The sequence below is a fragment of the Cynocephalus volans genome, chromosome 17 (genome assembly GCF_027409185.1).
Source record: "Cynocephalus volans isolate mCynVol1 chromosome 17, mCynVol1.pri, whole genome shotgun sequence".
Classification (NCBI taxonomy): Eukaryota; Metazoa; Chordata; class Mammalia; order Dermoptera; family Cynocephalidae; genus Cynocephalus; species Cynocephalus volans.
In genome coordinates, this window is record NC_084476.1 from 14,524,164 (window position 1) to 14,538,494 (window position 14,331).

At 38.7% G+C, this 14,331-nt stretch overlaps 2 protein-coding genes across 2 annotated transcripts in view; one reads left to right on the plus strand and one right to left on the minus strand.

Moving 5' to 3' along the window:
- Nucleotides 1-14,331, minus strand: part of LOC134365491 (olfactory receptor 1J2) — a 110,785-nt gene that overhangs the window by 55,928 nt on the left and 40,526 nt on the right. The gene's annotated exons all lie outside the window — the stretch shown is intronic.
- On the plus strand, nucleotides 8,035-8,958 carry LOC134365661 (olfactory receptor 1J4-like). The gene has a single exon (XM_063081840.1). It carries the CDS (start codon nucleotides 8,035-8,037, stop codon nucleotides 8,956-8,958), a length of 924 nt encoding a protein of 307 aa, XP_062937910.1.

Here is a 14,331-nt window from a genome sequence, read left to right on the forward strand (position 1 = left end):
CAGGGCTGCCCAAGGCTTTGGGTGCTCAAACCCCACACTGTGCTGAGGATGCAGGACTGAGAGTCAAAGAATATTATTTTGGAGCTTTAAGATTTAATGTCTGCCCTGCTGGGGTGTCAGACTTTTTTGGAGCCTGTTTTTCCTTTTTTCTGGCCTCTTCCTCCCTTTTGGAATGGGAATGTGTACCCAATGTCTGTTCCACCATTATGTATTGAAAGTAGATAAATTTGTTTTTGATTTTTACAGATTCACAGCTGGAAGGAGTTTTGCCTTTAGTCTCAGATGAGACTTTAGACTTTGGACTTTTAAGTTGGTGCTACTAAAACAAGCTAAGACTTTGGGGACTGTTGGGATGGAATGATTGTATTTTGTATGTGAGAGGGACTTGAGTTTTGGGGGGCCAGGGATGGAGTAATAGAGTTTGGATATGTTTTCCTATGCAAAGCTCACGTTAAAATCTGACCCCTAACTTGACAATGACAATTTGAGAGTAGTTTGGGTCATGGGGGCAGATCCCTTATGAATAGATGGTGGTGGTGGTGGGGGGGTAGTGAGTGAGTTCTCGCTCTATTAGTTTCCGTGAGAGCTGGTTGCTTAAAAGACCCTGGCACCTCCCCTTTCTCTCCCTTGATTCCTCTCGCCATGTGATCTGCTTGTACCTGCTCGCTGCCTACCGCTTTCTGCCATGAGTAGAAGCAGCCTGAGGCCTGCACCAGATGCAGCTGTCCCAGAATCATAAGCCAAATAAACCCCTTTTCTTTATAAATTGCTCACTTTCAAGTATTCTATTATAGCAATACAAAAATGGACTAATACCCTATCCCTCCTATCCCCTCCCCTTTCCCACCTCTAGTAGCCACAGTTCACTCTTCTTCTAAAAGTTAAGCTTACTATTATTACTATTGTTTGTTTGTTTTAGCTCCCACTTTTGAGTGAGGACATGTGGTATTTCTCTTTCTGTGCCTGGCCTATTTCACCTAACATAGTTTTCTCCAAGCTCAACCATTTTGCTGTAAGTGGCGGAATTTCATGATCTTTTATGGCTGGGTAGTATTCCTTGTGTATATAGGCCACATTCTCTTTATCCAATCACCCATTGATGGACATTTAGGTTGGTTCCACATGTTGGCTATTATGAATAGAGCTGCAATAAACATGGGAGTTCAGGTATCTCTTCCACATTCCTTTGGGTATATACCCAGTTGTGGAATTGCTGGATCATATGGTAGCTCTATCTGTAGTCTGAAAAACTTCCATGCTATTTTCCATTATGGCTGCACTAACACAATCCCGCCAACAGTGTTTCAGTGTTCCCCTTTCTCTGCATCCTCACCAGCATTTGGCATTTGTTATTCTCTGTCTTTATGATAATAGCCAGTCCAACTGGGATGAGGTGATATCTCAATGTAGTTTTTTTTTTTTTTTTGTCGTTTTTTCGTGACCGGCACTCAGCCAGTGAGTGCACTGGTCATTCCTATATAGGATCCGAACCCGCAGCGGGAGCGTCGCTGCGCTCCCAGTGCAGCACTCTACCGAGTGCGCCACGGGCTCGGCCCCTCAATGTAGTTTTGATTTGCATTTCTCTGATGATTAGTGGTTGAACATTTTTTCATATACCTATTGGCCATTTGCATGTCTTCTCTTGAGAAATGTCTATTTAGTTCTGTTGCCCATTTTTGAATGAGATTTATTTATTTATCTTTTACTATTCAGTTGTTTGAGTTTTTTTGTATATCCTGGATATTAGTCCCTTGCTGGATGCATAGTTCACAAATATGTTCTACCATTTTGCAGGTTGTCTTTTTCACTCTGCTGATTGTTTACTTTGCTGTACAGAAGCTTTTTAGTTTGATATACTCCCATTTATTAATTTTTTCTTTTATTGCCTGTGTTTTTCAGGTTTTATTCATAAAGTCTTTGTCCAGTCCTGCTTCCTGAAGTGTTTCCCCTGTGCCTATATTTCTATCTGTTTTATCTTTGTTCCCTCTGTTCTTTGTTCCTCCTTTTCCTCTTACTAAGCCTATTTGTTTCATATTGTATTAACCTCCTAAGCTCCTTTTAGATTTTCCTTAAATCCATTATAACCAAATAATATATCTTTTACAGTAAGTAATTAAAATTCCAACTAATGGTTCTTGCAACACCAACTATTTTCTTGTTAAAAACATGGGCAAGTTCTGAGAACAAGAAATAATTTACATTGACTTAACGTAACCTCTGCCTTACTAAATGTTTTGGCAAAGCAAAATATTTGACTCTTTACTTATTTTACTATAAAATACTAAATTATATGCTATTTTTTCTATTCCAATCCACAATGATTATCAATTTTGTGTCTACAAAATCCTTAGATATTAAAGCATCTGTAACTTTTCAAATAAATGCTTACTTCACTCGAGACGTTCCTCCCCACCCTGCCAGCCAAATAACAGCAGTTAGATCCCATCACAGACCAGAGGAGAATTGTAATGTATGCTCCAGGAATAGACAGCATATAGACAACGGTAATTATAAGACCTTACTAATTTCTGTGAACAAGAAACTTAAGAACATGTGTGAGAATATATTCTAACATTGTTAGACAAAGAAGGGTGAACTATAAGGTTAATCAGGCTGTTACCAGCAGCCAGGCTTGGCTTGCCCTCTCGCACTAAACAAATGTCTCAAAAGTCCAAACTTTGGTGCAAGGATTGGAAAGTTTATTCAGATAACCAGCATCTGGGGGATGACCAGGCTAAAATCATCTTTCCTTATGATGCCTATTCTGGGGTTTATAAAGGGAAAGAGGTGGAAAGATAAGGTAAGGATTTTTTCCTGTAGGAAAAAAAAGGGGGGGATCCTGGTCACGGGATCAGTAGAGAGTCTGAGTCAGATGTCAGGGTCCCCTGGGTGCTTCGACATCATGGAGTCTACAGTTAGTGGACTGGACTAACCAATGGACATCAGCTTCAAGCCCTGATGTTATTTCAGGGTCAGAGTCCTTATCTCCTAGGGAGAGCTCAAAGACGATAATCTCAGTCAAATATCACTGGAACATAAAAGTACCTGACTCTGACCTCTAACGAATGTGGATGCGATTTTCCGTTAAGCAAGAAGGTGAGTTAATAATCAGCTAGGATGCTTTGCCTTTCTCTAACTCCTCTGTTTGCAGTTGATTAGGGAGGCAAGAGAAACAAGAAAACTTAGTTTCAGTCCTTAACTGTAGGTTCACAACAGCTAAAGTAAGTCAACAGAAAAGGGTGTAATGGGAGGTAAGCAGAAATAAACGTTTAAGAAGGATCTTTTGGGGGCATGATTTCATCTCTGGGCAGTTTCAGCCATATGATCAGTTTCTTTTTCCTCTACTAACCTCAGGAATTGATGATTTCCAGTTCTCAAGTTAATGGCTAACTGAAATTTTCTGCTGGTCTTAGTTACCCCAAAGATGGCTGTTGTCTGGCTAAGGTCCCTTTCAAGGCCAAAATTATTGATATAAGTGAACTTAACTGAAATGCTGGATTTTATGCTATAAATGATTCAAATTGGCATTATAAATTTCCTTTGTTGTCCAACTGAAACCTCAATTTATCCATGGCCTACATTTAATAACATCAGGATGCCATTGCTTCCCAGACAGATATGGAGGAAGCAATCCAAAGTCTTAGAAAAATAAAAGGTTTTGGAGTAATTATGTAGAACCTGTCTACTCTTCCCTCCTATTTCTCCAGGAAAGGCTTGGAGAACACACCAATGACTAAGGCCTTGATAAATTCACTGGTAGCAACAGTGTCTCTGAGATCTGGTATAACAATGGGACACACTGCCATTGACATGAGCTCCTTGATTACAATGGGGTTAATGGAACTGAGAGTGGCCAAAGTTTCTTTGTTTAACCAATAGAAATAAGGTGATGCTTTACTGTATTAGGTGGCAATGGCAGAGTGTTAGTAAGACTGTTTTAACTCATAGGGGTCTATGGCAAGGTCTATATGATTGTGGAGTCTTTAGCAATGCATGAATGGGCAGTCTACTAAAGTAATAATTTATTTGCATGTCTGAAAAATAAAAGTAAGTCCTGAGTCAAATCAGTGTAATGGTGAGTCATCAACCTTCACATACTTCCATACCTAAACCAGTTTAAAGTCCAGGAGCCACTTGACTGAAGGGGTCTCTAGGTTCTTTTGAGAAAGGACCCTGTAACATATTTTTGAAAACTTTTCCATGATTCTGACTAGCTTTATGCATGATTTTTATTATTCCCCATCAGTTTTCACCATTTACCTACCATTTATTTTGTATTAAAGCTTTTTTCTGTATCCTCCAACTTGAATATATCCCATAAGAGGGATTTCTGTTTATATTATTCACTTCTACATCTCCAGAGCATGTATCAATGTCTTATCTTTGTAAAAGCCTTTATATTTTTTTTGTTGAGTAAATAAGTGAGTGAACAAACAAATGAATAGCAATTACAAAATGCCTATTGTATGCCACAGCTGAGCCCTAGTGATGCAAAGACATTAACAATAAACCTTAGCGCTTTCATTATGCACTCGTTTAATCATACTCCAAATGCACACTGAAAATACTATTACGATTTCCACTTAGAATCTGAGTCTCAGAGATCTTTGATAAGTTGCCCAGCTATGCTGTTAGTCAAGGTGGAGAGCCCAAAGTCTTTTACCAGAGCTTATATATTCAATCCCCCAACTCCTGAACAGGGCACAGACCCTATCCTACAGAGCTTCACAGAGAAGCGAAGAGACAAGTAAATTGTTAAGGAGCTTTGTGTTCTAATGGAGGCTTGTATAGGTGTTGTGGGATCCTATAAAATCCTGCTGAGACCCTTACACTGCCCAGGCAACACATTGCTGTACAGAGAATCAAAATTCATAATGCAGAGACAACAGGTGACTAGGAAACCTCCTGCTTCCCAGTTGGCGGCTTGACCAGAAGCCCAAGGTACCACTGACATTAGGGGTACTTTCTCCTGTGACTCCAGTTGCAGCTCAGCCCCTTTGGACCCTAAACATGCTCCTTCCCAAGGGACAGGAGGAAGCTGGGCAATTAGCCCAATTTGACTGCTTCTCTAGTCAGGGACTTGCAGTTGTTTTCCACTGGGACTTCTTTCTGGTTGGTAAAAGGAGATATTGCTTATTGTTTTGAAGCTGGTGAACAGACATGAAAGTCTGTAAACATCCTTGGGCCACTGAGGTTTCCTTTTTCCCCTTGGATCCTGGTTCTTCTGGACAGAAAGTGAGGATTCAGGTAACAACACGAAGCAGAAGGTATTTGAATTCATAGAACTGGCGTACATCAGAAGTGGCCTAGTAATCTCCATAGTTGTGTGTGGGTGTCCATCAGAAAAAAGTTCTGTGTATTTTTTATGTGTGTTGTGTTATATGACTTCATTTGCATATTACGTGTGACTGACTCACACGCTGAGTGCCTTCACCTCGGATATATGCATAGGTCGAAGAAGGCTGGACATTTCCTCCCAGCAATGTGTGTGCTTATGTTACTTGGGTTTATGTTGCCCGTGTGCTGTCTGTAAGACGTTTGTTTGTGATTTCAGTAAGTTTGACTGCCTATGACCACAATGCATGTGGTGTAGGATGTGTGATAGATCTTCTCTGTGTGTAGCTGTGTTGTACATGTGACAGTGTCTTTTGTTTGTGGGTTGTGTGTGGACTTGTGAGAAGCTGACTCACCCTGGGCTATATTTACCTAGTTTGAGTATAAGCTAGGACAGTCTATAAACCACCCTTTGCAAGTGTGTTTCTGTGACAGCATGGGAGTGCTTTTGTGTGTGACAAACTCACACTTTGACATTCTTCATGCAGAAGATGTGTAACAGAGAAGACTTAAAACAAAGATGCAAACCTGTGTGTGTGTGTGTGTGTGGGTGGGTGCATGTGTGTTTAATATTGTTACATTCTGACACTTCACTTGTGTGAGACCAGAATCCACACAGGCAGTCCTAAGGGAGGCCCACTTTGAGGAAATGTTGCAGGCAATATATTTCCTGTGACTTGAATACTACAGCAGGGCCCCTAGAAGCCCAATAATTTCTACACACACTTTCAATTTTGGTAACATAGTTTATAACTAAATGCTCATTTCTGGTGTCACCTGCATCTACATTCAAATCTTTGTCTTTTTCTCACGAAATAGCCTTGTAACCTTGGGTTTGGCCTGTCTGATGCTTAGCAGTCTCCACTGCCAATTGGGAATAATGATAATTGCTGTAAAATATCATCTGCAAGGTGCTTAAACAAATATGAAACACATAGTAAGCACTTTGTAAATTGTAGCCTTGGGAAGGCTGAGATACCTAACTCCCTATTTCCTGACCGTTCAGCAGAAAATATTTGGTTTGAAGACAGGAAATTTAGTCCCATCCAAAGGCTCTCTCCCGACCTCCTGGTCACAGCTTCTCTCTTCATTCCTGAGCCATGTTCCCAGTCACCTCTTTCACATAAGGTGCTGATTAATCCCGTCCCTTCAAACTGTAGCTCCATGGTTTTATTAGGTATTCTTGTCTCCCAGGAGATGTTGGAGATACTGGGTTAAGTCTGACCAGGAATTTTCAGAGAGAAGCCCATTCTCAGCAAAGGGTTAAGTCCCTGACCCCTCCTCGTACCTTATGAACTGACTCAGCCAATGACCCCAAGCAACTCCCTGGTCTGGAACAAGCATCTCCAATCAGATACTAACACGACAGTGTCAACGCTAAGTTCCTCTCCTGGGCATACGAGTATTTTAACGTTCAACTTTAGTGTAGCCTTTTCTACTTCCATGGGAAGAAATGGGAGGATTCTCACTCTAGTAAAAGGATTATTAGAAAAATTTACTTTTGAGACCAGATTTCATCAAGCAGTATCTGTGTGACCTTGTGTTGTTCAATGGCCCCTGTTAACAAAATGAAAGAAAAAATTACTGTTTTCTCTACTTCCAGATATGAAATAAATATTGATGTATTCAATGAAATTGAGGGCATATGAAAGCCCTTTGCAAACTGTAACAGGCTGTAAAAATATACATGGTGACAGATATCTGAGCAGGAAGAGTCCTTCAAACCCTAAAATAATATTGCTAGAGGTCCTGGCTCTTCTGTCTCATTAAAGAGGGGAAGAAGCAGGAGGGTCATAAAAGCAGAGATTCCAATTTAAAAAAACAAACATGAGAGAGAGTTGTGTACATCGTTTATTAACTGTGTGACCATGCTAGTTTTTCACTCCTGAGTATGTATGCAATGGGGTTTTAATAATCCCTATCTCTTAGGGCTGTTGAAAAAATTTTATGTGTGTGGTCAGGATCTGGAGTCAGAAACTCTCCTGAGAGTGAGAGAACTCAGACAGGTTAACACAACTTGTAGGTCAGCTACCCGGTTCTTTCTGCCAACCATCTCATAATTCTGCTTTATTAAATTCCTGAATTTGATCCTGGTTTTATTTGGATATTTACTCTGTCATAAAAATAACTGCTAAAATATTGTATGCTTTTTTCATGCAGGACACTGTTCTAAGGTATTAATATGTCTTTGATGAGGCCCCTCATATTAACCCTATGAATGTGTGATACTGGTATCTTCACCCTACAGAGATGCAACATGAGGCCAAGAGAGATTTAGCTCCCCAAATCATACAGCTAGGAGCTGGGGGGTCATTATCACAAGGCGAGGCATCTAGCTGCAGATTCACACCTTTAGTCAGTCCTCTGCCAGGTGCACCCTGGAGGGTTAGCATTCTGATGGACGACGTCCTGAGTGTTCTATTCTTTCTTGTATCTCAACTTAATAGCATAGTACCACTAACATGGTTGATTAAAAAACATAAGAATAATGAATTTGTTCTGGTCGCCATTGAAAGGAATTGTGTTGGGCATTGAGGGTGTGTTGCTTGCTTTGGCAACACTAGATGATAATAGAATTTCAGGCAGTTTTTCTCATTCTCCAGGAGAGAGTAAGAAACTCTAATATGCTGGCCATAATCACACTCTGAAAGTCTTTGACATTTCCCATTTCACTTCATCCCCAGAGAAGAGAAGAGCAGCATGAGGAGGGAGAACCAGAGCCGCGTGTCCCAGTTCCTCCTCCTGGGGCTCCCCATCCTGCCGGAGCATCAGGGCGTGTTCTTCGCCCTGTTCCTGGGCATGTACCTGACCACGGTGCTGGGGAACCTGCTCATCATGCTGCTCATCAGGCTGGACTCTCGCCTCCACACCCCCATGTACTTCTTCCTCAGCCACCTGGCCCTCACTGACGTCTCCTTCTCATCTGTCACTGTCCCCAAGATGCTGATAAACATGCATACCCAGGATCAATCCATCCCTTATGCAGGGTGTGTAACACAGATGTATTTTTTCATATTTTTTGGTTGTATTGATAATCTCCTTCTTGGAGTGATGGCCTATGACAGGTACGTGGCCATCTGTCACCCTCTCCACTATACCACCATCATGCAAGAAAATCTGTGTATCTCACTAGTGGCTGGGTCCTGGTTATTCTCCTGTAGCAGTGCAATGTCCCACACTCTCAGCCTGGCCCGGCTGTCTTTTTGCGCTGATAACACAATCTCTCATTTCTTTTGTGATCTTGCTGCTTTGCTCAAATTGTCCTGCTCTGACACCTCTATCAATGAGCTGGTCATCTTCACTGTGGGGGCACTGGGAATCATCATACCGCTGATTGGCATCCTAATCTCTTATGTCCGCATTGGGGTTTCCATCCTGAGAGTTCCCTCTACCAAAGGGATCTGCAAAGCCTTGTCCACCTGCGGCTCCCACCTCTCTGTGGTTTTTCTATTCTATGGGACAATTATGGTACTGTACATTTTCCCATCATCAAACAACTCCGATGACAAAGACATCGTTGCTTCAGTGATGTATACAGTGGTAACTCCTATGCTGAACCCCTTCATCTACAGCCTGAGGAACAGAGACATGAAGGGGGCATTGGGGAGACTTTGCAGGAGGTAGATTTTTTTCTCCAAGTGACCATTACTCACCTCCTCAGTTCTTAGTTCACCAAATGTCACTGTCAGATATTCCTTCTCGAAAAACTATGTAGACGATCATCATTGTTGCTGGCATACCCACTTCCCTGTCTGTGGTCACTTGCTTTGACTGTTCTTCCTGTTTGCTCTCTGTGAACCCAGTGAATTTATTCAACTTTCCAGGCACAGACACATCAAGTGATGTTTGCTCTTTAACCATCTCCATTCTTCGAACCAACTTCTGTCTGCTTTAGCTTTATCTTATGTCTCTTTGTTTTTCCATAAGCCTTGGGATCTGGCACACACAGTAGCACCATAATGCCATTTTCAAAGCACCAAACTTCTTATAAGTCAGGAGTTGGAATTATCATCCTTAATAATTACAGTATTGCCTTGTATTCATGAGTAAATAAAAGAAAATGCTTGCTTTCATAGATATATTTCCCCTTTAAGGAAAAAGAAATTTTGACTGCAAATGTCTTTGCTATCTGGATTTGTTAGCCATCTTATACATTCTTTAAGTTTCTGATGCCCATGTTAAAGAATATTAGAAATGTCAAATGTAATGTGGTTTGGAGATGGCAATTGTCCTTTTTGTGTTTATGTGGACATCATGTGAGTTTGTATCAAACTTTGTGAAACTTCATGGTATAGATAATGAGAACATTCATGTGAGGGCTATATAAAAATTAGTGATAATCCATATTTTATCAATCACCTCCTAGTTTCATTCTCAATTTTTAAAGTATGATTTTCTAGGGATATAAATTTTAGTGCAATTCTGAGAGTTCAAGGTAAAGAAGTTTAGAATGCTGGCTTACCTAAAGGAGTAGCTGAATAATTAAGTCTTCTTATGGTTTCCTAAAATCCAAACACTGTACAAAACTCCTGTCAGGTAATTCTAATGTGCTGTCAGGGTTGTGAACATTTTGACTAAGAGATTAAGAGCAGCACGAGGAACTGAATCAAGATGTGTATCCCGAAAATAAATATCTACATCCACATTGGGAATTGTTTTAGGTAATTAATATAGTAAAATCCAGGAGGAAAAATTCTGTCAAAATTTTGCAACATAGCTGAAAGAACCTCTTATTTTGTGAGCCCTGTAGATAATAAAAAGTGGATCTAACATGAAGATTCATCCCTTGATGAGTCATTGGAAGAAGGCAGGTGTCATTCTTATATCATCCTTTTGATAGTGACTGAGTGAGAAAAGCTTATTCTCCCAAAGGAGTTAGCTCTGAAAAATGAAGGGCTAGAAAAATAATCTTACTATGTTAAATTTTGCTGCAAAGTACATTTTTGTGGAAAATCTTCCCCTCGTGTGAAAATTGTGTTAATTAAGATAATGAGGGGAAGATCTCAATGGAAATGTCTCTGTTGTCCAAGGGGACTCCCACTTATTTCTTATTTGTTCATTTTCTTTTACAGTTGGGGTGTAAATTGGCAGACAGTTTGATTTTATTTATTTTTCAGTCCACTTATCACTGTAACATCTTTTAAAAACTTTTTTTATTGAAACAATTAATTATACATATTTGCAGGGCACAGAGTTGACTCTCAATATTTGTGTACAATGTATGATCATCAAGTCAGCATAATTAGAATTTTCATCATTACAAAACACAATCATTTTCTGTGTCCACTAGCCAAATTCTTGCTGACCCCCTCCTCCTACCTCTTTGTCACTTCCAGTAACCACAGTTCTGTTTTCTCCTCCTGAAAGTTCAACATATTTTTGTGATTGTCTTTCCTTCCTTCCTTCCTTCCTTCCTTCCTTCCTTCCTTCCTTCCTTCCTTCCTTCCTTCCTTCCTTCCTTCCTTCCTTCCTTCCTTCCTTCCCTCCCTCCCTCCCTCCCTCCCTCCCTCCCTCCCTCCCTTCTATTTTTTACCTCCCACTTATGAATGAGGACATGCGGGCATTTCTCTGTGCTGGTGAGGGTGCAGAGAAAAGGGAACTCTCCTACATTGTTGGTGGGAATGCATATTGGCACGGCCATTGTGGAAAACGGAGTGAAGGTTCCTCAGAGAACTAAAAACTGAACAACTTTATGACACAGCAATGACACTACTAGGTATGTACACAAGGGAAATGAAATCAACATATCGAAGAGATACCTGCACTCCCATGTTCATTTCAACACTACTTGCAATAGCCAAGAGATGGAATCAACCTAAATGCCTATCAAAAGATGAATGGATTAAAAAAACCCTGTGGCATATATACACAGTGGAGTAATATTTATCTGTTAAAAAAAAAAAATGAAATCCTGTCATTTGTAGCAACATGGCTGGAACTGGAAACCATCATGTTAGGTGAAGTAAGCCAGACACAGAAAAACCAAACACCACATGATGTCACTTATATGTGGAATCTAAAAAACAAACAAACAAACAAACAAAAACATGTGGTTCTCACAGAAGCAGGGAGTGAAATAGTGGTTACCAGAGGCCTGGAGGTGAGAGGGGGCAGGTGGAGGGGAAGTGATGGGTTAAGCTGCTCAGAACTATGGTACCCATCCTAAGTGAATCATTGGACGGTATGTGCATGTATTGAAACAACAGCTGGAGAGTGAGTGCAGAATCTCCTCATATCTGAAACCTTGAACTGCCAAGACAACCCACAATCAACTTTTAAAGTTTCTTTCTCCTTACTCCTTTCATGGCTTCCACCCCATTCTCCCGTGTTCTACCAAAGGTGAAATATTTTGTGTTTCTAGAAGGGCTTGTCACATTTTATAATTTGGTTCAGCTGGTTTCCTGGGACCTCAGTTGTCTAATGGGCTCAAAAATGGTAATTTTGTGTATTCCTATGATCAATGTTAGGGAGGTAGCAATGTTCTCTTGCAGCTTTTTCTGTCCTAAGCAGAGCAAAATTTACTATAGAATATACTGACAAAGCTGAAATTGGTCATTTAAAATGATTAATAAAAATGGTAAAATCCTAATGAGATTAATAAAGGGAAAAAGGAGGAAAAATGCAAATATCAAAAATAAAATAGGGATTATTGCTGCAGATGCTACAGAGATTGAAAGGACGGTAAGATGGTGAGAGTTTATTATGAGCCACGCTGCACTAGGACATTGAAAATTTACGTCAAATGGAGAAATTCTTTAAAATACTACTTATTAAAATTGACAGAAGGCATTGAAAATGGGAACACTGATATCTATTAAATGACTTGAATTTATTATTAAAATGCCTTTAAAAGGAACACTAAGTCTAGATGGCTTTGTTGGAAAAAATTACGAACATTTAAAAAGGAAATAACAACAGTCTTAGTTCTTCCAGGAAGGGGAAAAAGACCATACTTCCCACCTTGTTTATGAGTCCACATAACTTTGATACCAGCCCTGACAAAGATAAGAAAAGGAAATTAAAAACAAATATCTCTCCTGGAGACATATGCATATGTTGTAAACAAAATGTTAGGAAAAGAAATCTAGCAATATATTAAAATGTGGTGCCTTCCAAATATTCAGATCATGACCAAGTAGGATGTATTTCAAATATTCAGAAATGGCTAAATGTTGGGAGAAAAAATGAATGTGATTCACCAGATTAACGTAAAACTATTATACCTGCATAATTATCTTAATAAATGCAAAAAAAAGCATTTGATATATTCAACACTATTCATAATAAAAACCCTCAGGAAACAAAGAACTAAATCTGATAACAAACATATACCAAAAACCTAAAGAAAACATCATACTTTTATGATGACATTTTGTAGGCTATCCCTCAAGATTTTTATGTATTTATTATTTTTTAAAATTTTAAACTTGAAACATAACTGATTGTACATATTTAGGGGGTTCCGAGTTGACTATGAGTATTCGTGTACAATATGTGATGATCAAATCAGTATTATTAGCATGTTCATCATTACAGATAATAATCATTCTTTGTGTCTTACCCAATAGGTAAGCTTTTTATTTTGATACAGTCCCATTTGTTTATTTTTTCTTTTGTTGCCTGTGTTTTTAGGACTTATTCATAAAGTTTTTCCCAGTCCAACATCCTGAAGTGTTTCTCCTGTGTCTTCTTCTAGGAGTTTTATAGTTTCAGGTCTTATGCTTAAGTCTTTAATCCATTTTGAGTTGATAGAGAAATATCTCATGTCCTCACAAGTGGGAGCAAAAGAAAAAGAAAGAAAGAGAAAGAAAGAAATAAGTCATAATAATATGTTGAACTTTCAGAAGGAGAGAACAAAACTGTTATTTCTAAAGCTGGAAAGAGGGAGAGGAAAGGGATATACCAAGAAATGGATTAATGGACACGAAATAACTAATTAGGAAAAATAAGTTCTTTTGATGTACAGTTTGCTAGGCACCTATAATTAACAGTAATTTGCTTCATGTTAGCATGTTATCAAATGACTATTAGAGAGGAGATCGAATGTCCGCAACACAAAAAAATTATTACATTTTGCATTGTACACGGGTATTGGTGCTCATCTGTGTATCCCACAGATGTGTATAATCAGTTATGTTTAAATAAAAAAAAGAAAAAGAAAATGCAAAAAAAAAAGAGAAAGAAATATTGAATCTGGAATTCACTGTCAAACAGCTAAATGACTGCAAGTTAGTCATTTCTCACTTTGGCCTGATTTTTTTTACATCTGTGAAATAAAGGATATGATATTTGTCTATGTACCATGCCTCAAATGCATATTTATTGTTTGAGAGAAGTTAAAGCATGTGAAAGTCTTTTCTAAACTATATGATTGCATAAATGAGAATTTATAATTTTTTTCTAAGTAGAGAGCTAAGAACATTTTAGATAAATATAAAATACAGCTTCTTTGGCCACAATAATGCAACCACATTTTATATCGACAAAATAAAAATTAAAAAAAATAATAAATAAAATAAAATAAAATACAGCTTCTTTGATATTCTAACTAATGAAGGACGTAATTTCTATTCAGAGTGGTTATGAGCATGAATTACGGTCAGGTAGACATATATTTTTATTTCATTTGTTATAGCTAATTGCACATTTAAATACTGTAAACTTTTGTCTTCTCATTGTTAAAATTAGTGTAATAATACCCATTTATTTAGGACAATGGTGAAGATTTGGTTAGAAAGTGCATGTAAAACATTTAGAATACTTACTTAAATGACTCAGAACAGGTAGAACCCAGCCAATTACACTGTAAACCTGTGACAAAACTTTAGTAATTCTGTTCCAACTTGGGGATTTTCAACTTCCTTTTAAAGAAAATAACTGATAACCACCTTTCATTCATTTCTATGTATTTGACCTTTTTAAAAAAAAATTTACATGTAAATGAGATTATGCAGTAATTTCCTTCTATGGCTAAGAGACGCTAAATTATGCTGCAGA

Excerpts from the sequence above, each read along its gene's own strand:
- LOC134365661 (XM_063081840.1), top strand. The coding sequence starts at position 8,035 with ATGAGGAGGGAGAACCAGAGCCGCGTGTCCCAGTTCCTCCTCCTGGGG.